The sequence below is a fragment of the Belonocnema kinseyi genome, chromosome 9 (genome assembly GCF_010883055.1).
Source record: "Belonocnema kinseyi isolate 2016_QV_RU_SX_M_011 chromosome 9, B_treatae_v1, whole genome shotgun sequence".
Classification (NCBI taxonomy): domain Eukaryota; kingdom Metazoa; phylum Arthropoda; class Insecta; order Hymenoptera; family Cynipidae; genus Belonocnema; species Belonocnema kinseyi.
In genome coordinates, this window is record NC_046665.1 from 1682407 (window position 1) to 1701605 (window position 19199).

The following is a 19199-nucleotide window of genomic DNA, read 5'->3' on the forward strand; positions in this document are numbered from 1 at the left end:
TCTTGGATGGTAGTGGACAGGGAGTGATGTGGATGAAGAAATTGGATGAAGTAAGGGAAAGCAAGGGAGTAGGGCAGAGCCAAACGGGTGATTCTGAAAAGGAACAGTAAAAAACGAAAATTGTTTTCAATATCGTGGAAAATGCATTTTTTTTATGTTAAGAGGAAACGGAAGTCCTGGAAGCTCGCTCATTTTAGGAATTAATATCACTACTGTTACTATTGTTTATCCTACGTAATGCGAAAGAGTAGAATATAAGTAGTAGTTAATTTAGACTAAGCATGGAATTTTAAATATATGTACAGGGAGCGGTGGCCCTCAAACCCGTAAAAGGAAGAGATTAAATACATACATAAACAATTTTATGATTTTATTTATAAACACTTTGGCACAAAAGTAATAAATAAATATTATCATTTTCATACAATTTCCTCAATAAAGAATAGAAAATTAATTATATTTATTGTTATTCATTCATAAGTACTTATTCTTTCCTATCTTATACCTATTTTTAGTTTTTATCGCATGAATCCTAATATTTTTGTATGTGGTTACTCGTGTACCCGGGTGGTACCAGCGTGTGCTTTTTTCAAATCAAAAATTTTTTGAGAAAAATAAAATCTTTCTTGCATTTTTCTATATAAAATTAGCCAAATAATGGGGATCCGGAAGGATTTTGGCCTATCTCTTCAGGTAAAAAAGTCTCCTTGTATGAGCTCTTGCCTTGAATATAATTCTGGGCTGCAATATGTTAATTAAACTAAGTTGTGCTATTATTCTAATACATAAAGTGTAGAGTAGGAGTTCAGAGCACGAGTGTGCATTTTGCAAATCTCGAGGTGAAGTTTGTTATCATAAGCTATTATTGAAGATAATTTATGATTTTGTAAAGAGGCAAGAGTAAGAGAGTCCCACTGGTCTCTGTCTCCAATCCCCTGAAAGATACATTTAACCTGACGAGCCCAATTATATTTGACCCATTTTGTTTAGCATCTTCTGAATCTATCTAGTTTTCGCGATCTTAAATAGCATATCTTAGGCTAGCTATCATCAGCCATCATTAGGATTTTTTTCTATCCAGTTTAGAATTAATCCGAAAACATTAACACAGAGATGTTAAGCACCTATCTCAAGTCTAATTGCATAGCCTGACGTATTCTTGGGAGCATGAAGGATTCTCTTAAAATAGCTCGTTTGTATTATCTCAAACAAATAAAGTATTTCAAACTCCAAACATGTGCACCATATGTCAAAACAGTAGATACCAGGCTTTAAAAGAGTCGAATAATGAGGCGAATATTATAGAATGTATAGCAATCTTAAATTTACAAACTGCAACATCCTTTGCATCAACAAAAATCGCCGATTGTGAAAACGGTGTTCCAATTTAGGTACAACTTTGAACAATTTCTATCCTAGAATCAAAATACATGAAATGTGAATACTTTTTATTGTGCCCGTGACCTTCCTTTCTAAAGATCACTTTTTTTGTCTATATTAGATGGTTTGTTGATACACCTATCATACCTTAAGCTTTCGAAAATTCTTCTACGTCAGCAATTAATCTGATAGATTAGTTCTGGAAAAAGAATCTATTCATATTTTAATAAACTTCGATCCACATCTCTTCGACAATATTTTATTCTAGAGGATTTAGTGATTTAGTGATGGAAACGTTGCCTTAAAATCGACAATAGTACAAAAAGCCTGTCTGTTCAGACTTAGACGGTTTTGAATTGATGAAGTAAGCGTAAAGACATAATAGATGCAGCCTCTACCCTGCCTAAAAGCTGTCTGCCACTCCGGTAAAAGATGTATTTCAGCACCCCAACTGGTTAGCCTCTTAAGAGAGAATCTGCGTAAAGACTTTAGTGATACAGCTGACTAACGCAATGTGGAGGTAGTTAGATTGATAAGTTGCTTGCCCTTTTTTGAAGATCATTTTAAAAAACGATTGGGACCAAGCTTCGGATAATCTGAAACACTTGTAAATTCGATGGTAACCCAGTAACCACGTTCTGTAACAATGTTGAGTAACTTTTTCTCCGAAAGAAGATGTACCATTTCCATAAAAAAAAGTTGTAACAATACTGTAGCAGTGAGATGTAAGTATTATAGAAGAAGAATGAAACAGTTTTTCTGTAACTTGATTACACAGAAGAACTTCAACAATTTGGTTACAGTTATACGTAAGTGTACTGTAACGGCGTTATGTTGTAGTTCTGCAAGTTGTATATAATGTAAATTAGTAACGGCTATGTAACAAAGTGATATAGCTGTTATGTAATAATCGTGTGTGTTTTTCGTAACTTAGTTAAATGCATAGATCATAACAATTTTGTTACAGAGTTACGTAAGCGGAATTTAACGGCGTTACTGTGCGGTTTTGTGAGCTGTACATAATGCACATTAGTAACAGATATGTCACAATGAGACATTACTATTATGTAGCAAACGTGTATCGTTTGTACTTCAAGTTGTTTATACGCATGTTCGAAATGAATTCTGCTATAATCGTAACGAAACAATTATAGAATGGTCTAAAAAATTGGTCTGAGAAATAAATGATATATTATTGAGCCTATTTATAGAATTACATTGAAACTCTTTTATAGTACCGATTTTAGGGCTGACGGTGGGTGGGAACATACTCATTATATCCCGCTCGGCTTTTGTTTGTTCACGCCAGAGTGCTCGCCTGAATGAAAACCACAGACCCCGCGCAGCTCCTGTTACACCTACCTGCGGCGCAGCGTCAATTCTCGGAAGGGTTATAGAAGGGAGGGCCATTGAAGGGTTTCCTTGTATTAACAAATATAAGTATATCTTTTTGAAATATATTTAAAACTACTAATAATAATCATAAAACTAAAAAGGAAAAGCAAAATTAAACATAAATAACTTTTTAGCAATTATTTAACAGATTATAGTTATAAACAATAATGAATTGTTCAAACAACTATTTTTTTAAACTTTCATTAATTATTACTTCACTAAATGAAAAAAGGACAAAAAGAAAAAATTCAGAAAAAAGTCACTAGGCAGTAATATAGATGAAGATAATTACAAAAAAAAATCATTTGAAAATTATTTTTGATAAATTTGATTAATATAGAAGAATACAGCCATTAACAATAATAATTTGTTTAAGCAATTATTTTTGCAAAATTTAATTAAATCTTAACTTCCACTAAATAACTTACTCTAAAATTTTTACGAAAAATCGTAATTTCTAGCATTACACGAAGAGAATATAATTTACAATAATAATAAATTCTTTAAGCAATTATTTTTGTTAACAGTAATGAACTATTATCTCACTCTAGTTAGAATTTGGACAAAAAATTAATTTTTTTAAATCTCGACTTTATCTCTCTATTCTAAAGAAAAATGGCTAACAACAATGACAAATTGTTTAAACAAATTATGTACATATCTAATTATCAATATAAAGTAGTATTGTATGCATTAGTAACAATTTTCATGAAAGAACTGCAAAAAAATCATAATTAGAGCCAAAAACTCGCAAACCCCATGTAATGGGACCCTATGGAATATACTTATAAGGGTGATATTTAATGTTTATGATTTTTGATAAAATTTACAAAAAACCCATTTCTTTCTTATGGAAAGTACGCGTTAAACTCCATGAGCCTTACGCCACATTTAAATATCATTTTTCTCAAAACAAAAAAAGGGATTTACTTTGTTGTCTTTCCTGAGTTTACGAAATGGAGCTACTGCTATATTGTTTTTTGTTCTTTATTCAAGTCGGCACTTGATAGCAGGGCTCCTTATCACATTTTCAATTTCAGATGTGATCCAGAGGGAAACTATTTAAAATTTTTTGGGTACGTGTAGCGGAGAAAATTTGTTGAATGCAGAGACTGGGTGCTCTGATAGTACCACATATACTACACTAAAATATGACATACATATTATAAACTGACATCGATTTTGACCGATCTCTTATGGTTTACGCATTATTTATTGATAATAATAACAATAATGTTAAGTTTCGTTTGGAACGTTCCCAATCGACGGACTTTTTGTGCTTTCCAGAAAAGTTAATTGGAATTTAATTGGAAGTGAGGTTCAAGTTAGTGTTAAAGTTTCCAGCAAGCATAATGAGATTAAAATTAGCAATATGTAAAAAAAATTACAGATTCAAGCTCCATGCCATAAAAGACATTATGTGGTGTATAAACTACTTCCTCAGAAATACTGCAAGAAATTAACATCAATAACCTAAATAAAATCTACAACCATTGATATTAATGGAATTATTAAAAACTGAACGTATAGCCGTATGTATACTAATTTCAAAGTCTAAATAAATTATTATTCTTTTGTTCAGACGTAAGACTGTAGCCAAAGTTATACATAAATAGTAATGCATCCCGAAAATTGAAAAATTTGAGTGAACTGATCGGGACAACTATAAAACATTCCGCCGACAACACAATTGCAAGCACATCTTTTGGCAATGGTATTACCAACGATTTTCGAGCTTAGCTGTTGTTTTTGCGTATGCAAGTAATATCGTGAGTAGTCAAATTTGGTACAGAATCATCTTTTAATTATTTATGTACCAGTTCAAATGTCCTTTTAGAGAAATTCTCTGCTGCTTTTCTTTTTGCTACATTGCTAATTTTTTGTCTATTTAGTGCTTCATCGCAGCCGGATTGATAATTATGTTCACAGTTACTATCAATTATTTTTTTTTTACTTTAATAGTGCGCAACTCCAGTGTAGTCGCTCACGATAGTTAAGGGCATCACATCGCATTTCTTGTACACATAACGCTATGGCAAATTTTCGTTACCAGATTCGTAATCGATGGAAAAAACTATCGAAATGACCTATGGGTCTTCTTGAAACAAAGGAAAAGGTTCAAATAATGTGCGGGTGATGCGCACGCATGAAAAAAGCTGTGTCCCTACATTTATTCAAAATGACCAAAAATGGCTATTTTTTACTTTTTAAACCCTTTATTAAAAAACAAAAAAAGCTAAACTGTACATACGAGTAGTTAGCCATTACTTTTTTCCAGTTAGTAGGTGTTAGGTGAGACTTGGGAGGAAGTAGACAAATAAGTCAAAATATTATTTTCGTACTGGTATGTGTGTCTACTTTGAGGTTCATTGTACCAACAATTTTTCTAAAATAATACACTTTGTATCATCCTTCACAGCTATTCATCGTAACTTTAAATACTCGAAAATAAACTAACTATAAACAATTTTGTGCTAATTAATTAACAAATATAATGTTTCATCGGGGAAAGCAGTGTGACATAGGTGTTAGGTGTTGAATCTTCCACAGTGATATGAAACTTCGGGCGAGCGCGCCTAATCTATGAGATGAAGCACCTAGGTACCTAGGTACCTACTTATTGAAATTTTATGTTACCTACATGATGATAATTTTCATTAACTAATCTTTTTAAGTTCTTATTTTTTATCATCACACTGTGATTATTATATGGCTGGAAAAATTGCGATGTTACTGAACTGCATTAGTTACGTGATAAGCTGCTAACAATTGTCTGAGAATATTATACACAGTTTCCTACTATTTTAGGAAAAACTACTGTAGAAAATGTGAAATGTTGTTACAATTTTGTTCTTGAGTATCAAATGTAACAATATTTGAATGAACAATTTATTTAATGAGCTTTCCCACAAGCCTGAGCAGAAATCTAGTTTTTAATCTCATAGATGTGTCGCGCCCGATCGTGTAAGGATTTGCACCGCGCACATAGGAGACAAAAAAATTATGCAAATCTTGAAAATTTCCCAAGATATGGAGGTCATAGCACATACTCTTGCAGAAAAGCAATACTGGGTCTAAAATCGAATGCGCAACGGTGCAATAAAGTTTTTTTTCTGCACTGCTCAAGAACTGGTCACTTTTCGCACCCTATACATTATTGTAAGTATGCAAAAAATATTGAAAATCAAGAAAATTTCATGCCTAAAAGTAGTACATGAAATAAAATAATTATATTAAAGCATAACCCTATTCTGAAAATGTAATATGTACTTGAATCAGAATGAAGTGGGGACAAATTCAAAATGTCTCAGGAATCAAAAAAAGAAGCAATATAATGAAATTTTCCAATTTTGTTTCCTTAGACATTTTAAATTCTTCTTGTATTCATTTCCATCTTCTGGGGAAACCCCTCTAGTTTAAAACGAATTATTTGACATTTATATGGACCCAAAAATTAAATGCTGATGATACAGGGCTACATTAAAACTAGATTATCTCCTACAAAATAGTGTTGAGAAATTTTAAAACTTTTCTCATCACATATTTTTTAAACCTTTTTGATCGCGCGCGCTTTCAAGTTATAAACTGATCGATTACGAATTTAGCGCACATAATGAGAATTTTATGCACTACTTTGAGGCATAATATTGTTGTTAATTTCCAACTTTTTTCGACTTACCGTACTAAATACAAAGTTTTTACACACGGTCGAAAATGAAACTTTAGCGTATACATTACAACATTTTTTTTTTATCACATCTCTATGATAAGCGCGACTTTAATTCCTCAAAACAAGCCTTGACATAGTATTTATAGGCTTAGAGCTTTAAAGGATTTACTTAGGGTCCAATGTTTATGAATTAATAAAGTAATGTGATCGGATTGGATATTGAATATCTGTAGCATACTTGTTTGGACGCTAAGCAATTCACATTATCGCCGCACTATGGCTCTGTTTGCATAACACATAACAGTTCAATAGTTGACGACAGTCGTTCGGAGAAGGATAAGAGATACTAAAATCGCACTTATGATTGCGTTGCGATGAAAATATTTTATGGCAGATGGCCCCTGAGCGACAGTTTTCACTCATGTAAAATTAGATTTTGAGCTAAAGTCAAAAAGACGCCGAGGCAATCGCGAGTATTTCAACTTCATACAAGGGAAAATTGTCACTTAGGTTCCCCACATAATAAATTAATATTTCGTACTCTCACACTAAATTCTTAAATTAATTAAAAAATCAGATCCTTTAACACTGTTTAAAAAATGTGTAAAAAATCCAATATTTCCTGCTTATAATTAAAAATAATTTAAAAATCTTACATCCAATAAGAATTGATGTCGCTATAGTTGCTACTGTCTCTGGAGAAGTCCCTAAGCTTCCTGCTGTACTGAATGTATCTACACCGTATTTGAAAAGAAAAGGCACAGATACATTCAAAACTTTTGCTCCAATTAATAAAACAATAGCCATTTTAACCCTCTTCTTTATTTCCTCATCATCCTGCACAACAAAATGAAAAAACTGTCATTGGTTGCCGGTCATCATAATTAAGGACATATGGTTGAAAATAAGAAAATTGAAATTATTACATGCTAAACAAAACATTTTTTTCTAATTATAGGGTGAGTGACCCAATGAATGAACACTTAAGGAAATCACTTATTACAACTAGTCCATTTCACGTTATAATAATTGATTATTCTTACAAAACTTTTGAAAATAGATTCTTAAGAGTTCAAATTTCATAATCCGATAAACAAATTTTGTTTGTACCAAAAAGCTTTATAACAAATAATTAAATAGTGCAAAATTAACGAAAACACCAGTGAATGAACACTGTGAGCCAATGAATGCACAGTAGAGTACCAGTGAATGTATACTCTAATCACTACAAATTAGAATTAGGATTTAGGTATAAAATTACATGGGTAAATTACAAAATGAGCAATTAAATAATGTAAAATATTAGAAAGCGTTGCGAAATTTATTAAATATATTATTTCAGTAAAAACCACAAGACATTTAGATATAAAGAAAGGAGAGAATACAAAAGTTGAACACAGAACTAGGTTAACTTTTCCTAATTTTTTAATGCAATATTTATTTTAAAAACATTTCTATCAGTTTTTTTAAACTTACAAAAAATAAAACTCTTCGTTTAAAAATAGATAACTCTTATCTAGTGACTACTATAGAAAACTGCGATTTCTAGTACACATAACATTTGTAATACAGCACCTTACTATGTTGCTTTAGGTTAAATTAGCAAATACAATTATAAATCATAGTGTTGTAAAAATGGAAATTCTGTAAACATTTATAAATGTATATTTTCTAGTATGCAGTAGTACCTAGCACGAATTAATGTTTTTTATAGTTAAAAAACGTTTTCTAAATGCAAAAAAGCATTAAATTTCTAACCTCAAAGTTGCCTTACCTTAAATTTAGTTCGTGTGTACTTTTTTGATGTTCTAACCAAAAAAATATACATTTAAACTATAACTATTTATAGTTTATATTTATAGCTTCGATATTTATAGTCACATTAATTGAAACAAACTTATTTATATGTAACGAAACAACAGCCAGGTCTCCGTAACCTGCTGTTCATTCACTGGACCTGCGGGGTGACAGTTTTCCTTCAATAAATGAACACAGCGTTCGTTCACTGGAACACGGGCAATTTAAAGGTCCAGTAGGTGAACACTCATTTATTAATAAAAAAAACGTATTTTTTGTGAAAAAACCCTGTGGGAAATTGAATAATAATATCTTACAACTATAACAGCACAACTTTGGTGCAGAAAAGGTAAAGAATTTTTTTGTAAAAGCAGTGTAAACAAGGAGTTGCTTAGACACGTACGTCATAGTGGTCGATGACTTTCTCACCATCACTCACCATAATCGATGATGCTTCACATTCAAGAAATTTTTTAAATCATTTACAAGAATTTACTGCAATGAATTGTATATTAAACTCTTTAAAATTGCTTCAAGATTTCAAATATATAGAAATTCATAAAGAAATTAACTTTCAAAGGTTATATTTATATATTTTTCGCATTAGTGTTTATTCATTGGTGACTGTTCAGCCACTGGATCACTCACCCTATTTATTAAATTAAGTAGAAAAATAATAATTTACGAGATGAAGAAGTGAGCTCTCATATCATAATTATAAGTTTTTGTATTTACTGACAATCTTTTGATATAAACCACCTGCGATATTTCTAGAGTTAAAATAAGAATTACACCTTCTCGAAGTTTGAAATATGAACATTATAATTTCATTGTTATCATTTCTCGGAATATAATTAATGAAATAAATAATTACTACATTAAAATTCTTATTCAAGTGACTTTTTTCACACCCTTAGTCTGTATATCATATTTATTTCGTTAAACAAGCACAAAGTCTTAATTATATTATTGATTCTTATTTTCGTCGCATTATTTTTACATTGGAAGCTTATAATGTAAATTGGGTTTGATAAAACACCAATTAGTTTAATATTTTTATGATTAATTATTCAGACTGCAGGTTCAGAAAGAATTTTTATGTTGCCAAATATCATAATAAAGGTCAACTATAACTTTAAATTGAATTAAAATCATTTTCTAATTGAAAAATACATATGACGTACTCGGTACATCTTTTGTACTGATATTGGACGTCTTAAGAACATCCTTAGGATGTCCAAGAGACATGTTTCAAAAGATGTCTTTTGGATGTGGCGAAGTTGTCTTTAGGACATTCTTCATTTTCTTGCTCACTGAGAAGGTTAGTGAAATAATAGCAGTCATTTTAAAGAATATTTTCTGCGTTATCCCATCAATAAAGTCTTTTACAGGTAAGAAGTAAATGTTTTAAATCATATTTTATTCATAAAATCGCCTCCGAAATAAATTTCTTTTATTAATACATCCGTAATATAAAATTATATCGAATTGCTGTTCGATCTTTTTCCGGCTTATAAATCGGTTATTTAGGCCAAGGAAATACACTTTAAGTGTAATTAAATTTTCAAGCCTTAAGATATTTTCAATAATAATTTTGAATGACACATGCACACAACAAAATAATAGTGGAATGACCATTGAACCAGAACACCATACCTATGTGTTTTTAAACTATCTGATTTAGAATCTGGTATAAGATTTGATCCATCACATTAGATTTTTGAGAAAATTAAACCTTTTGAACGTATTTTTTAAAACAGCATAGCATGCGAACCTGACGTTCTAGAAATTTATAGCATGGCTCAAATTAAATGTTAAACCTCGTACCTTAATGTCTTATTTTATTTTCCAATTTTGCAATTATTCTTTAAAATATGTGCATTTAACAACTAGGTCTTCAGATTTCTTTGAAGAGATATAACGCCATATATTAAAACATTTTAGTCAGGCTCGCGATACCGGTTGATCACAGTCCGCTATAGCGCGGACTGTGATTGATTGAGAGGCGTGGCCTAAAAGGAGGGGTAGTGTAGGAGAGGGGCATGTTATCTCCTGATTGGGCTAGGGGCGCAGCCTATTTCCAAAGCGCGGGGATAGAAGAGGGAGATGGCATCTCCTGATGGGTGAAGGGGCGTGGCCCAATTAAAGAATGGTGGATTTCATAATTGATCAAATGGATGGTTTCTAGTTGGAAAAGGGGAGGAGCTGCATATGTTCCCATTGAATGGATGATTCTCAATTGCAAAAGGGGGATGGGTTTATTTAAGTATAGGTAGAAAAAAAGTTTAACCTAGCCAACAAATAATAAAATTAAGACGGTTGTTAGTTCCAGAAAATGATTTAAAAATATAATTCGGCAAATTATTTCTCAATTTTGGCTTGTACCATACTTTTGAAGCATGCAAATTCCAACCTAATTATTTGACGGATTAATTACACATTTACACCTTTTCTTTTTTCGCCTCAACCTCTCATCCTGTGCGTCATTGTTATTCTCGATATTTTATTCCATGCAATCCCTCAAAAGTATTTCCTTGTTGCCGTGGGGCGTTGTAAAAAATCAAGGTGGAAGGTAATACCGTTGCTTGAATTGTTCATAATTTCAGAAACTGGTTGAAATTTTCTGTGTAATTGAACCCCAGTCCAATTAGAATCGTCTTAGAAAATGAATTGTAAACAGTAGGCAGAATCATTTGTTGCATGGTTCTTTTCTTTAAGTTTATAGACATCATAGCCAAGCGTTTAAGAGCAGCTTTAGTAAGTACTTGTTTAAAAGCTGATGACTTAGGTTTGATCCTTTTTATTTTTAGTTTTTGATGAAGAGTTTAATTGTTCAGTGTCAGTGTTAACTTGCGTCATAGTGACTCGTTTAAATGTAAAACTGAACTGCTTCAGCGTGTTCACATGCGTTGGTTTAGTTATGTCAAATTGATGAGGTGGGGAATTCTTTGCTTGGTGGGGAAGAGCCATATATTGTGTCTCAGAATAACCGTTATGCCACGCATGCAAATAAAGCCAGTATCTTTTTATCTTTGTATAAGTGATGTGCATTTTATATAAAATCTGTCATTAAATGTTATCTAGTTCCTGGGAAAGGAGTGTTTCACTGCGTAGGCAGAATTCACGACTGAAAATAATTTTCAAACTAATTTTCCAGTGCCATTTTTCTTTTAAATTACCGAGAATATAAGTTGTTCAAAAAAATGTTCTATACTTTCTAGCATTATTTTCCTGCGTTGAAAAACATTGTTATTTGTCTAACTTATTCTTTAACACTAATTAAGAATAATTCTAAAAAAATATATTTGAAATTGAACACTAGCATAAAAGAAGAAATTTTATTAGGTAATTTATAAATTCAATAAATGAGCCTGTAAATAATAATCTCCACCATAATTCTTGTGCGAGGGAAAAATTAAAATAATTAAAATCATTTTTTTGTCTGTTGGTTCATATACATATACGGTGTAAATATACCTATCTTCCCCTTTGAAGAAAAAACTATTCGCATGTGCGCACGTAAGAGAAGAGGGTGCTGACAATGCACAAACCAGCTCAGAAGGTTTTACTTTATATAAACCAGTTTTAAGGTATAAAACAGTTTTCGACATGCTACAAACGGCAGTACTAATCAAAGCAAAACAAATTTTTAAGTTTACAGAGTTACATTCTGCGTGTGTACAGTGGTATGGTCGGACGGTAACTGATGCCCGTACCCACAAGCGCTTCCTATATTCATAATTGAGATTTAAATTTGAATTTCTTACAGTTCGGCCGTTCGACTCGAACTTTGTAAACAATAAAGATGTGGATTACATAAACTATAGAGAAGCATATCGCTGTTTACATCAGAAAAATTATTAAGTATGTCTTTAACATAATCGTCAGAATGCCAGGGCCTCATATTACAAGCTTCCCAAGTTCCAGTGTAGGGTTTTTGCGTTAATTGATAATTCTGTACATCTTAATCAACGTACCTGTCATTTCTCAGAACTTTAATGAACTCGTAAGGGCCCTTGGATACTGAAAGTAAATTTTTTTTTACCGTGTTGTTTTAAACAAAATAAAAGCTTACTAGGGGGTCCTCCTGTCGATTTGTTGATCGTGTTATTGAGCGGAAACTCGACCTTAAGTAGTGGTTTATCCCAATGTTTATTACCCGTAGGGTCGGACAATTTCGCAAGCATTGGGCCTAAAACTCGGTTGACTCTTTTGACTTGGCCATTCACCTTAGGGGAGGCCGTTGCAATCAATTGTCCGTGATCTTAACATCATAAAGTTTTACAAATTTCGTAGATCCGTCGGTTACTAAAAAAAAACGTGCTGATTAGCGGAAAGTTTTTTATCGACTGCACCATAGTGGTCCATGTGAAACGTGGAAAACGAAACGTTTTCTTTCGGTAAAGGGTTCTTAGAGGGTTCTTAGAGGGGACAGCGCTTCGGCCATGATGTCAACGCCCTACATAAACCTGCAAATGATAGGAGGCTGTTTCTATAGTTAGCAGATGACTAGTGAATACAGCCACTTATTCCTTTACACCTGAAAAACCGGTTTACACTAACTACCCCCCCCCCCCTCCACGCACACACAATAAACAACATCGGTCGCCTAAGGTTATCTATATTTTATAAGACGTTAGAGGTTTTTTCGTTCGATTTGTAGGAAATAAGTGTTTCGTTGTGTAATTTCCAGGAAATAAGAATTCTTTTATATGATTTATATGAAACACGTGCTATTTTGTGTAATTTCTAGAAAACGCATATTTCTAGCGTTTGTTTGACCGTTAAAAAGATACTGGTTGTACTTACATGCGTAGAATAACCGTTATTCCGACAAACAGCATATGGCTCTTCCCCCACCAAACAAAGCATTCTCCCACTCCTCATAAATTTTACATACATAAACTAACGCATGTCACCACTATCGAAATGTAATTTTACATACAGACCAATTAAACTGTTCCTGAAAAAAAAAAACGAAACCCAAGTCATCAGCTCTTAAACAAGTACTTACTAAATCTGCTCTTAAACGCTTGGCTATGGTATCTACCAACTTTGCAAAGAGAACCATGCAACAAATGACTCTACCTACTGTTTATCGACTTAATCATTCATTTTTCAAGACAATTCTGAATGGACTAGAGGTACAATTACATGGAAAATTGCAACCAGTCACTAAAATTATGAACAATTCAGGCAACGGTAACGCTTTCAACTCTGCAACTTGGGAAAACTCTCTTGATATGTGGATATAATAAAATCATATTCCCGTTTCGGGAATTCCCCTTTATACATCCAAACGATTGAATTGAGCAAATAGACATTATATTTTACAAACACTCACGGCAACAAGGAAATGCTTTTGAAAGATAGCATGGAATACAATAACGAGAACAACAATGACGCACAGCAGGGGCGGTTGAGGTGAAAAAGAAAAATGTATATACTCCTGAAATATTTCTACAGAATACTAGTTTCAAAGAATTAAAAATATTGCGTGTGTCAATTAACGGTTCAAAAGAATTCAAAGATTGTTAAAAATGTAGAAGCATGTACAGATTTATAATCGAAATGATTGTAAATACTTTAGGTTCGGAAAAAAACGCACCGAATGAGTAATTAATCCGTCAAATCATTAAGTTGGAATCTGCTTAGTTCAAAAGTCATATATTGTTGGTGAGGTTGAACTTATTTTTGCTACCGGTAATTAAATAATTGTATTTTATTCAAAATTAATAAATAAAAACAGATGTGGAATTATAATTCAAAACAATGTGTATATTTACTAACCCCTTTTCCAGCTTGATAACTTACATCCTATACTCTTAACTGAAAGGATAAATGTGGGGCCCTCTCCTCTGTTCCAACTGAGAACCATTCATTCGATAGGAGCATTTGGGGTCCCTCCCCTTTTCCAACTCGAAATCATTCATTCGATCAATTACGACAACCACCATTTTATAATTAGACCACGCCCTTGAACTAATCAGGAGATACCGCGTCCCACTCCTTTTAGGCCACGCCTCTTAACCAATCACAGGCCGCCCTATAGATCAGGATATCTACTTGAAGAGTAAAGTGAAAGTCATTGGAAAATGAATTAATGAATATTATTAACAGTTACTAAGCCCCGTAATTAAAGAAATTATTTCAGAAGCACACGCGTTTAGTATTCGAGAGAAATGATATTGACAACTTTTTTATTTTCGCCCATATATTAATATTAACATTAATAACATGCCTTACAAATATAAAAAAAAACAAGTTGATTTTTTTTAGTAAATTAGGAAGTCAACATAATTATACAATAACAGAAGGCTGGAAAGAAAAGGCTCAAGTTGTTCAGCAATATTATTATTTACTTTCATTGAATTTGACATATGATTTTTTCACATATTAATGTTGACTTTAAAATACTGGAGATGGAATTAAGAACGTCCCTGTAAAAAGTACAGGGTGAAACAGTGCACTTTTTCGAAATTTTCACTTTTTGCAAGATGGCGGACACTTTTCCAAAAATATCAGTTTTTTACCATATTTTCTGTCCTATTTGAAGCTGACACAAATCAGCAAAACGAAATTTGTGAAAAATGAATGATCCGGAGCTCGATAAGCGTTTTATGTGAATTAAAAAGAAAAAATTCGGCAATTCCTGGTCCGCTGAGTTTACCTTCCTGGTTAAGGAGAAATTCATGACAAAGTTCATGATCAAATTCACGAGAAATTCACAAAAGATATCGATACAGCCGGAAAACCATTTACAGAACCAGAAGGTACCTGCAAATTCATCAGTAGCGCTGTAGGCCCTGCGCCGTTATGTTTGACGAGCTATTACTATTGAACTAGAGAGAATTCTGCCAAACACTTTTAGAGGCTCGTTTCTAAGATCTTAGATTAGAAAAATGCAAAAAAAAATTTTTTTTTGAAACCGATAATGTGTAAGTCCCCCTTAAGCTCGGAGCATCTGCCTTCATACGAAAGTACATTCGAAATAAACTTAACACTTGATAATGCACGTGTATTCAATATCCCCCTTAACTTTTTGTTCCCAAATTTGACTGTAAAATTTTTTTCACGCATTTTTTTCAATAAAAATATAAATTGCATGAAAGATAGATTGGAAGGGTAACATTGAAAATTTATTTTATTAGAAATTTATAATGGCTGCAATTTTTAACCTATTTTACGAAAAATGCTTTAATTTTTATTTTATTTAAACACGAGGTTTAAAAAAATAGTTAATTTAAAGATATTTATGCAGTAATAACACGTAATCTATTAAAAATGAGTGATATTAATGTTCAATTGATAGCCGGGGCCTGTGACCAGGCTACCAGGCACATCCTTGGGTTGCGAATGGAGAGACTTCGAATAGAAGGTTTTCAACTAATTAAAATCGTGCGAAAAACGTTTACTTCAGTCAATGAGTAGACATTTACCTAAATGATGCGTACAAAGTCTACCACTGAGGTTATATGTTTCAGAAGTGAACCATTCAATTAGTAAGTGCATAATTTTAATGAAATTAGTAAGAGCAGAATGCAAATAAAATTAGTAGATTAATCTCTCTAATTCCTTTAGTTACAGAACCCTTACTTATTACTCTAGTAGAAAGTGTCAAAATTACTAGTGTGTTAGTGAAAATAATACTAAAAAAGATTCGGTCAAATGCCTACTAATTGAGATACAGAGAGCACGTTTTTCTTAAGATTTCTAGGCAACATTTCTTTAAATGCCTGAAGTTTGAAATTTTCACTGCAGCAAAAACTAGACTATCGCTATGCGTGTTCCATGTTAAGACTTTCATTGCTAAAACGACAATGATATTTTCCGTTTGAAAAACATATTATTATTTTGAATACTTGCATAATGGAATGGTCTCGAATAAATTTGTTGGTCATAAATATTCACTGCAATCCTTGGTTTCTTTGTTTAAATTCATCGCCTACATTAAACGACGGATTTACGAAATAATCTTTTGTACTTTTTCAAATGAATTCTGCACGAAAAGTTTCTATTTGTACAAACTTCGTTTAGAAAGCAAAGCGCTCAAAGATAGCGCAGTATACTTTACTCAGTCCGTAGCTATGATGAAAAACCGAGTTCACTCGAAAAAAAGTATAACAATTGTAACAAAAATTCAAGCACCTCGCTATCGCACGGCCCTGCGGGCCCATGATTAGAATTGGGGAACGACACCCCCAGTCCTTATAAGCGTAAACTTGCCACGAAGGCAACCTGTCTTCAGTCTTGAGTCTTGTGCTCCCTGTCCATTACCTTGGTCACTTCGGTTCACATGTTCCCAACCCCTTGGTATCAACGACAACGTCCCGCAATTCGCCCAGAAAGATCCCCAGCGATCAACCTCGTCGCCAAAGCATCATCTCCGAGGAACATCCCCGACGACTCCGGAACCTTGGCTTCGGTGCCCGGGTTCGATTAACAACGCTCGCTCGCCCTTGGCTTCGCCGCCCGGTTCGGGCTATCGTGATTTCCCAGTCACCTACTGTAAGTGAGTTTAAATAAAGTCCGTTTATGTTTATATGGTTTGTTCATTGACTTCACCTAGTTCTCGACTTCCAAATCCTTACCTTTCCTTAATTCGCGAGATCCCTCACAAATTTGGCGCCCTCCTTAAAAAAACCCACAATTCCTTTCAAAAATCCTATAAGTCGAGAAAAGAAGTCAAAATGATGAGAGTGAAAGAGTTAAAAATTAAAATAATAGATTATTGCATGTGTTTTATTGTCTTTTAGAAAAAGTGCGGGTAGAAATGTATTTAGTCGAAAAAAGTGCGGGTAGACTGTTATAGATGTCCGTTGAAATAGTTGGTATACTTCGCGTGTTCGCAAGCTCTGCCACCTTTAATAAAATTAAAAAAAATTACCCTGAGAAAAAACGCCTTATCTGTACTCCTTGTAGCAGGATTTGATACGTGAAGGGTTTAAACAAAAAAATCGTAAACAAAAATAAATAAAATACGGTTGGAAAAACGGAAATGAATTGCGGAAAAATAGAATTTACTAGTAGGAAGAAACTAGATAGAACAGAAAAGATAAGAAAGTTAACAAAAAAACTAGAAGAAAATTGATCAATAAATACGAAAGTTACAAAAAGAAGCGGCGTCAGTAACGAAAATTGGCACGTGAACTAGGAAACAGTGACGTCATACAAACAACCCTAACACTTCCCGCCCCCAATGGATACGTCCGCAACACGGTCAGGCCAAGCGCAACCGCGAAGTAGTAAAAACCGAGACGCTCACTTAAGTGAACGTGCCGGTTTTTAATCAGCCGTAAAGAACCCCTGAGCTAATCCGTACAAAAGAAGAAAGGTGTTAGATAAAGGATTAAAAAATCTAATGAATTTAAGGTCCTGTAGAATAAAAATTATTCCAAAAATGGCAAATCCGGTCGAAAATACAAGAGAAAATAGGGAAACGAATGAAATTCCGGAAATTATACTGGAAGAAAATAATGCACAAGCAGATGCGGGTAACTTTGAAAACGAAATTATTATTATTATTCAACTGGTCGAAGGAGAAAATAGAATAGAAGAATTAGCAAGAAATTTTAACTTAGAATTTGTAACGGTACGAAATAGAGAGTTAGAATTGGGGGAAAAAGATACATATCAAGCGAAAGGTGCAATCCCGAGAACGACAACACAAAGACAGACAGAAAGTATCCCAAACCCAAAAAGACAAAACCATACCTCACATAGACATGAAATTGAAATATTATCCCCAAATACTGAGGACACGTTAGATAATTGGAGACTAGAAAATGAGAGCAGTAGAAGTTTTGAAAATGTTGAAACAGAAACGTATAGAATAGATTGAGAAATTGAAAATAAGATATAAGAACTCGAAATATTAAAAAGAGACAGGGAACGATTAGAATTGAGTCGGTTAAAAAGGGAAGAAACTCTTAGAAAAGATAAAGATAGGACAGAAAAAGAAAGAGCAGAGAAAGCAAGAGTAGGTCACGAAAAATTACGAATGGAAATAGAAAGACAAGAGAAAGAAAATGTGAGAATCAATAATAGAACGTTCGAAATTGATTCTTTTTTAGATAATAATAATGAATTTTGGAATGAGGCACAAGAGTTAATAAATTTTGAAGAAAAAAAAGTGATAAAATCAAAATCAAAGAACTTTCAGAAGAAATAAAAAATTTAAACGATAAAATGGATCGAATTTTAAATTTAAGTCAAAATTTAATTTCTCAAAGTAATAAGTCAAGAAATGTGCAAAATACTGTTCATTTCGAAGAGACAGAATTAGATTTTCATCAGCAAAGGCACTCGTTAGCAGGTGCACGGAATAGAATGACAATAAATACAATACAATAAATAGTAGGGGTAGCGATCAAGGGGACGAATACTCATTACCGAGACCAGTACAAAGGCAATCAATTATGCGAAAATCAAATCTACCTCAATGTCAAACAGACTTGCAAGGTGGAATAGATAGAAGTAGGGCGATGGTCAATTCCGCCCCGGGCGATGGTGAATTCCGCCCCAGCTACCTGTGTACCGTCCCCCACTACGCGGCTTCCCCTCACACCGTCGAGCTGCTGCCACTGAGCTTGGTCAGCGGGGGGCCTTTGTTCCTAATGAGGCCTAAAATATGGAATATAAAATTTTTTAAATTTCACACTTAGTAAATCACAAATATGATATTCGAAATCTACGAATTATAATGATTCCAACGATATGTTGTTTGACTCATAAAGTTGACAATTAAAGAATTAGTATTCATTTTTATGTTCAATTTTATGTACAATTTTATGGAAAATTTTCCAGTATGGAAATATCATAAATTTTGTTTATTGCCAAGACAAACGCATTTCTGAAACTTGTCCCTTAATAATTTTGCACTTTGCAAAAGGATGAATAGTTTCAGTCTTACCCTAATTTGGGAAAAATTTGGGAAATTCCGGATGCTAATATTTGG

General features: G+C 33.1%; 1 protein-coding gene across 2 annotated transcripts in view; it reads right to left on the reverse strand.

Moving 5' to 3' along the window:
- Nucleotides 1-19199, reverse strand: part of LOC117179408 (ATP-binding cassette sub-family B member 7, mitochondrial) — a 332187-nt gene that overhangs the window by 194226 nt on the left and 118762 nt on the right. For both annotated transcript variants that reach the window (XR_004467918.1, XM_033371167.1), the window contains exon 3: nt 7102-7282. Coding sequence is in view for 1 of the 2 variants with exons in the window: in XM_033371167.1 (XP_033227058.1) it covers nt 7102-7282 (181 nt within the window). In the remaining variant the exon portion in view is untranslated. The remainder of the gene's footprint in view (nt 1-7101; nt 7283-19199) is intronic.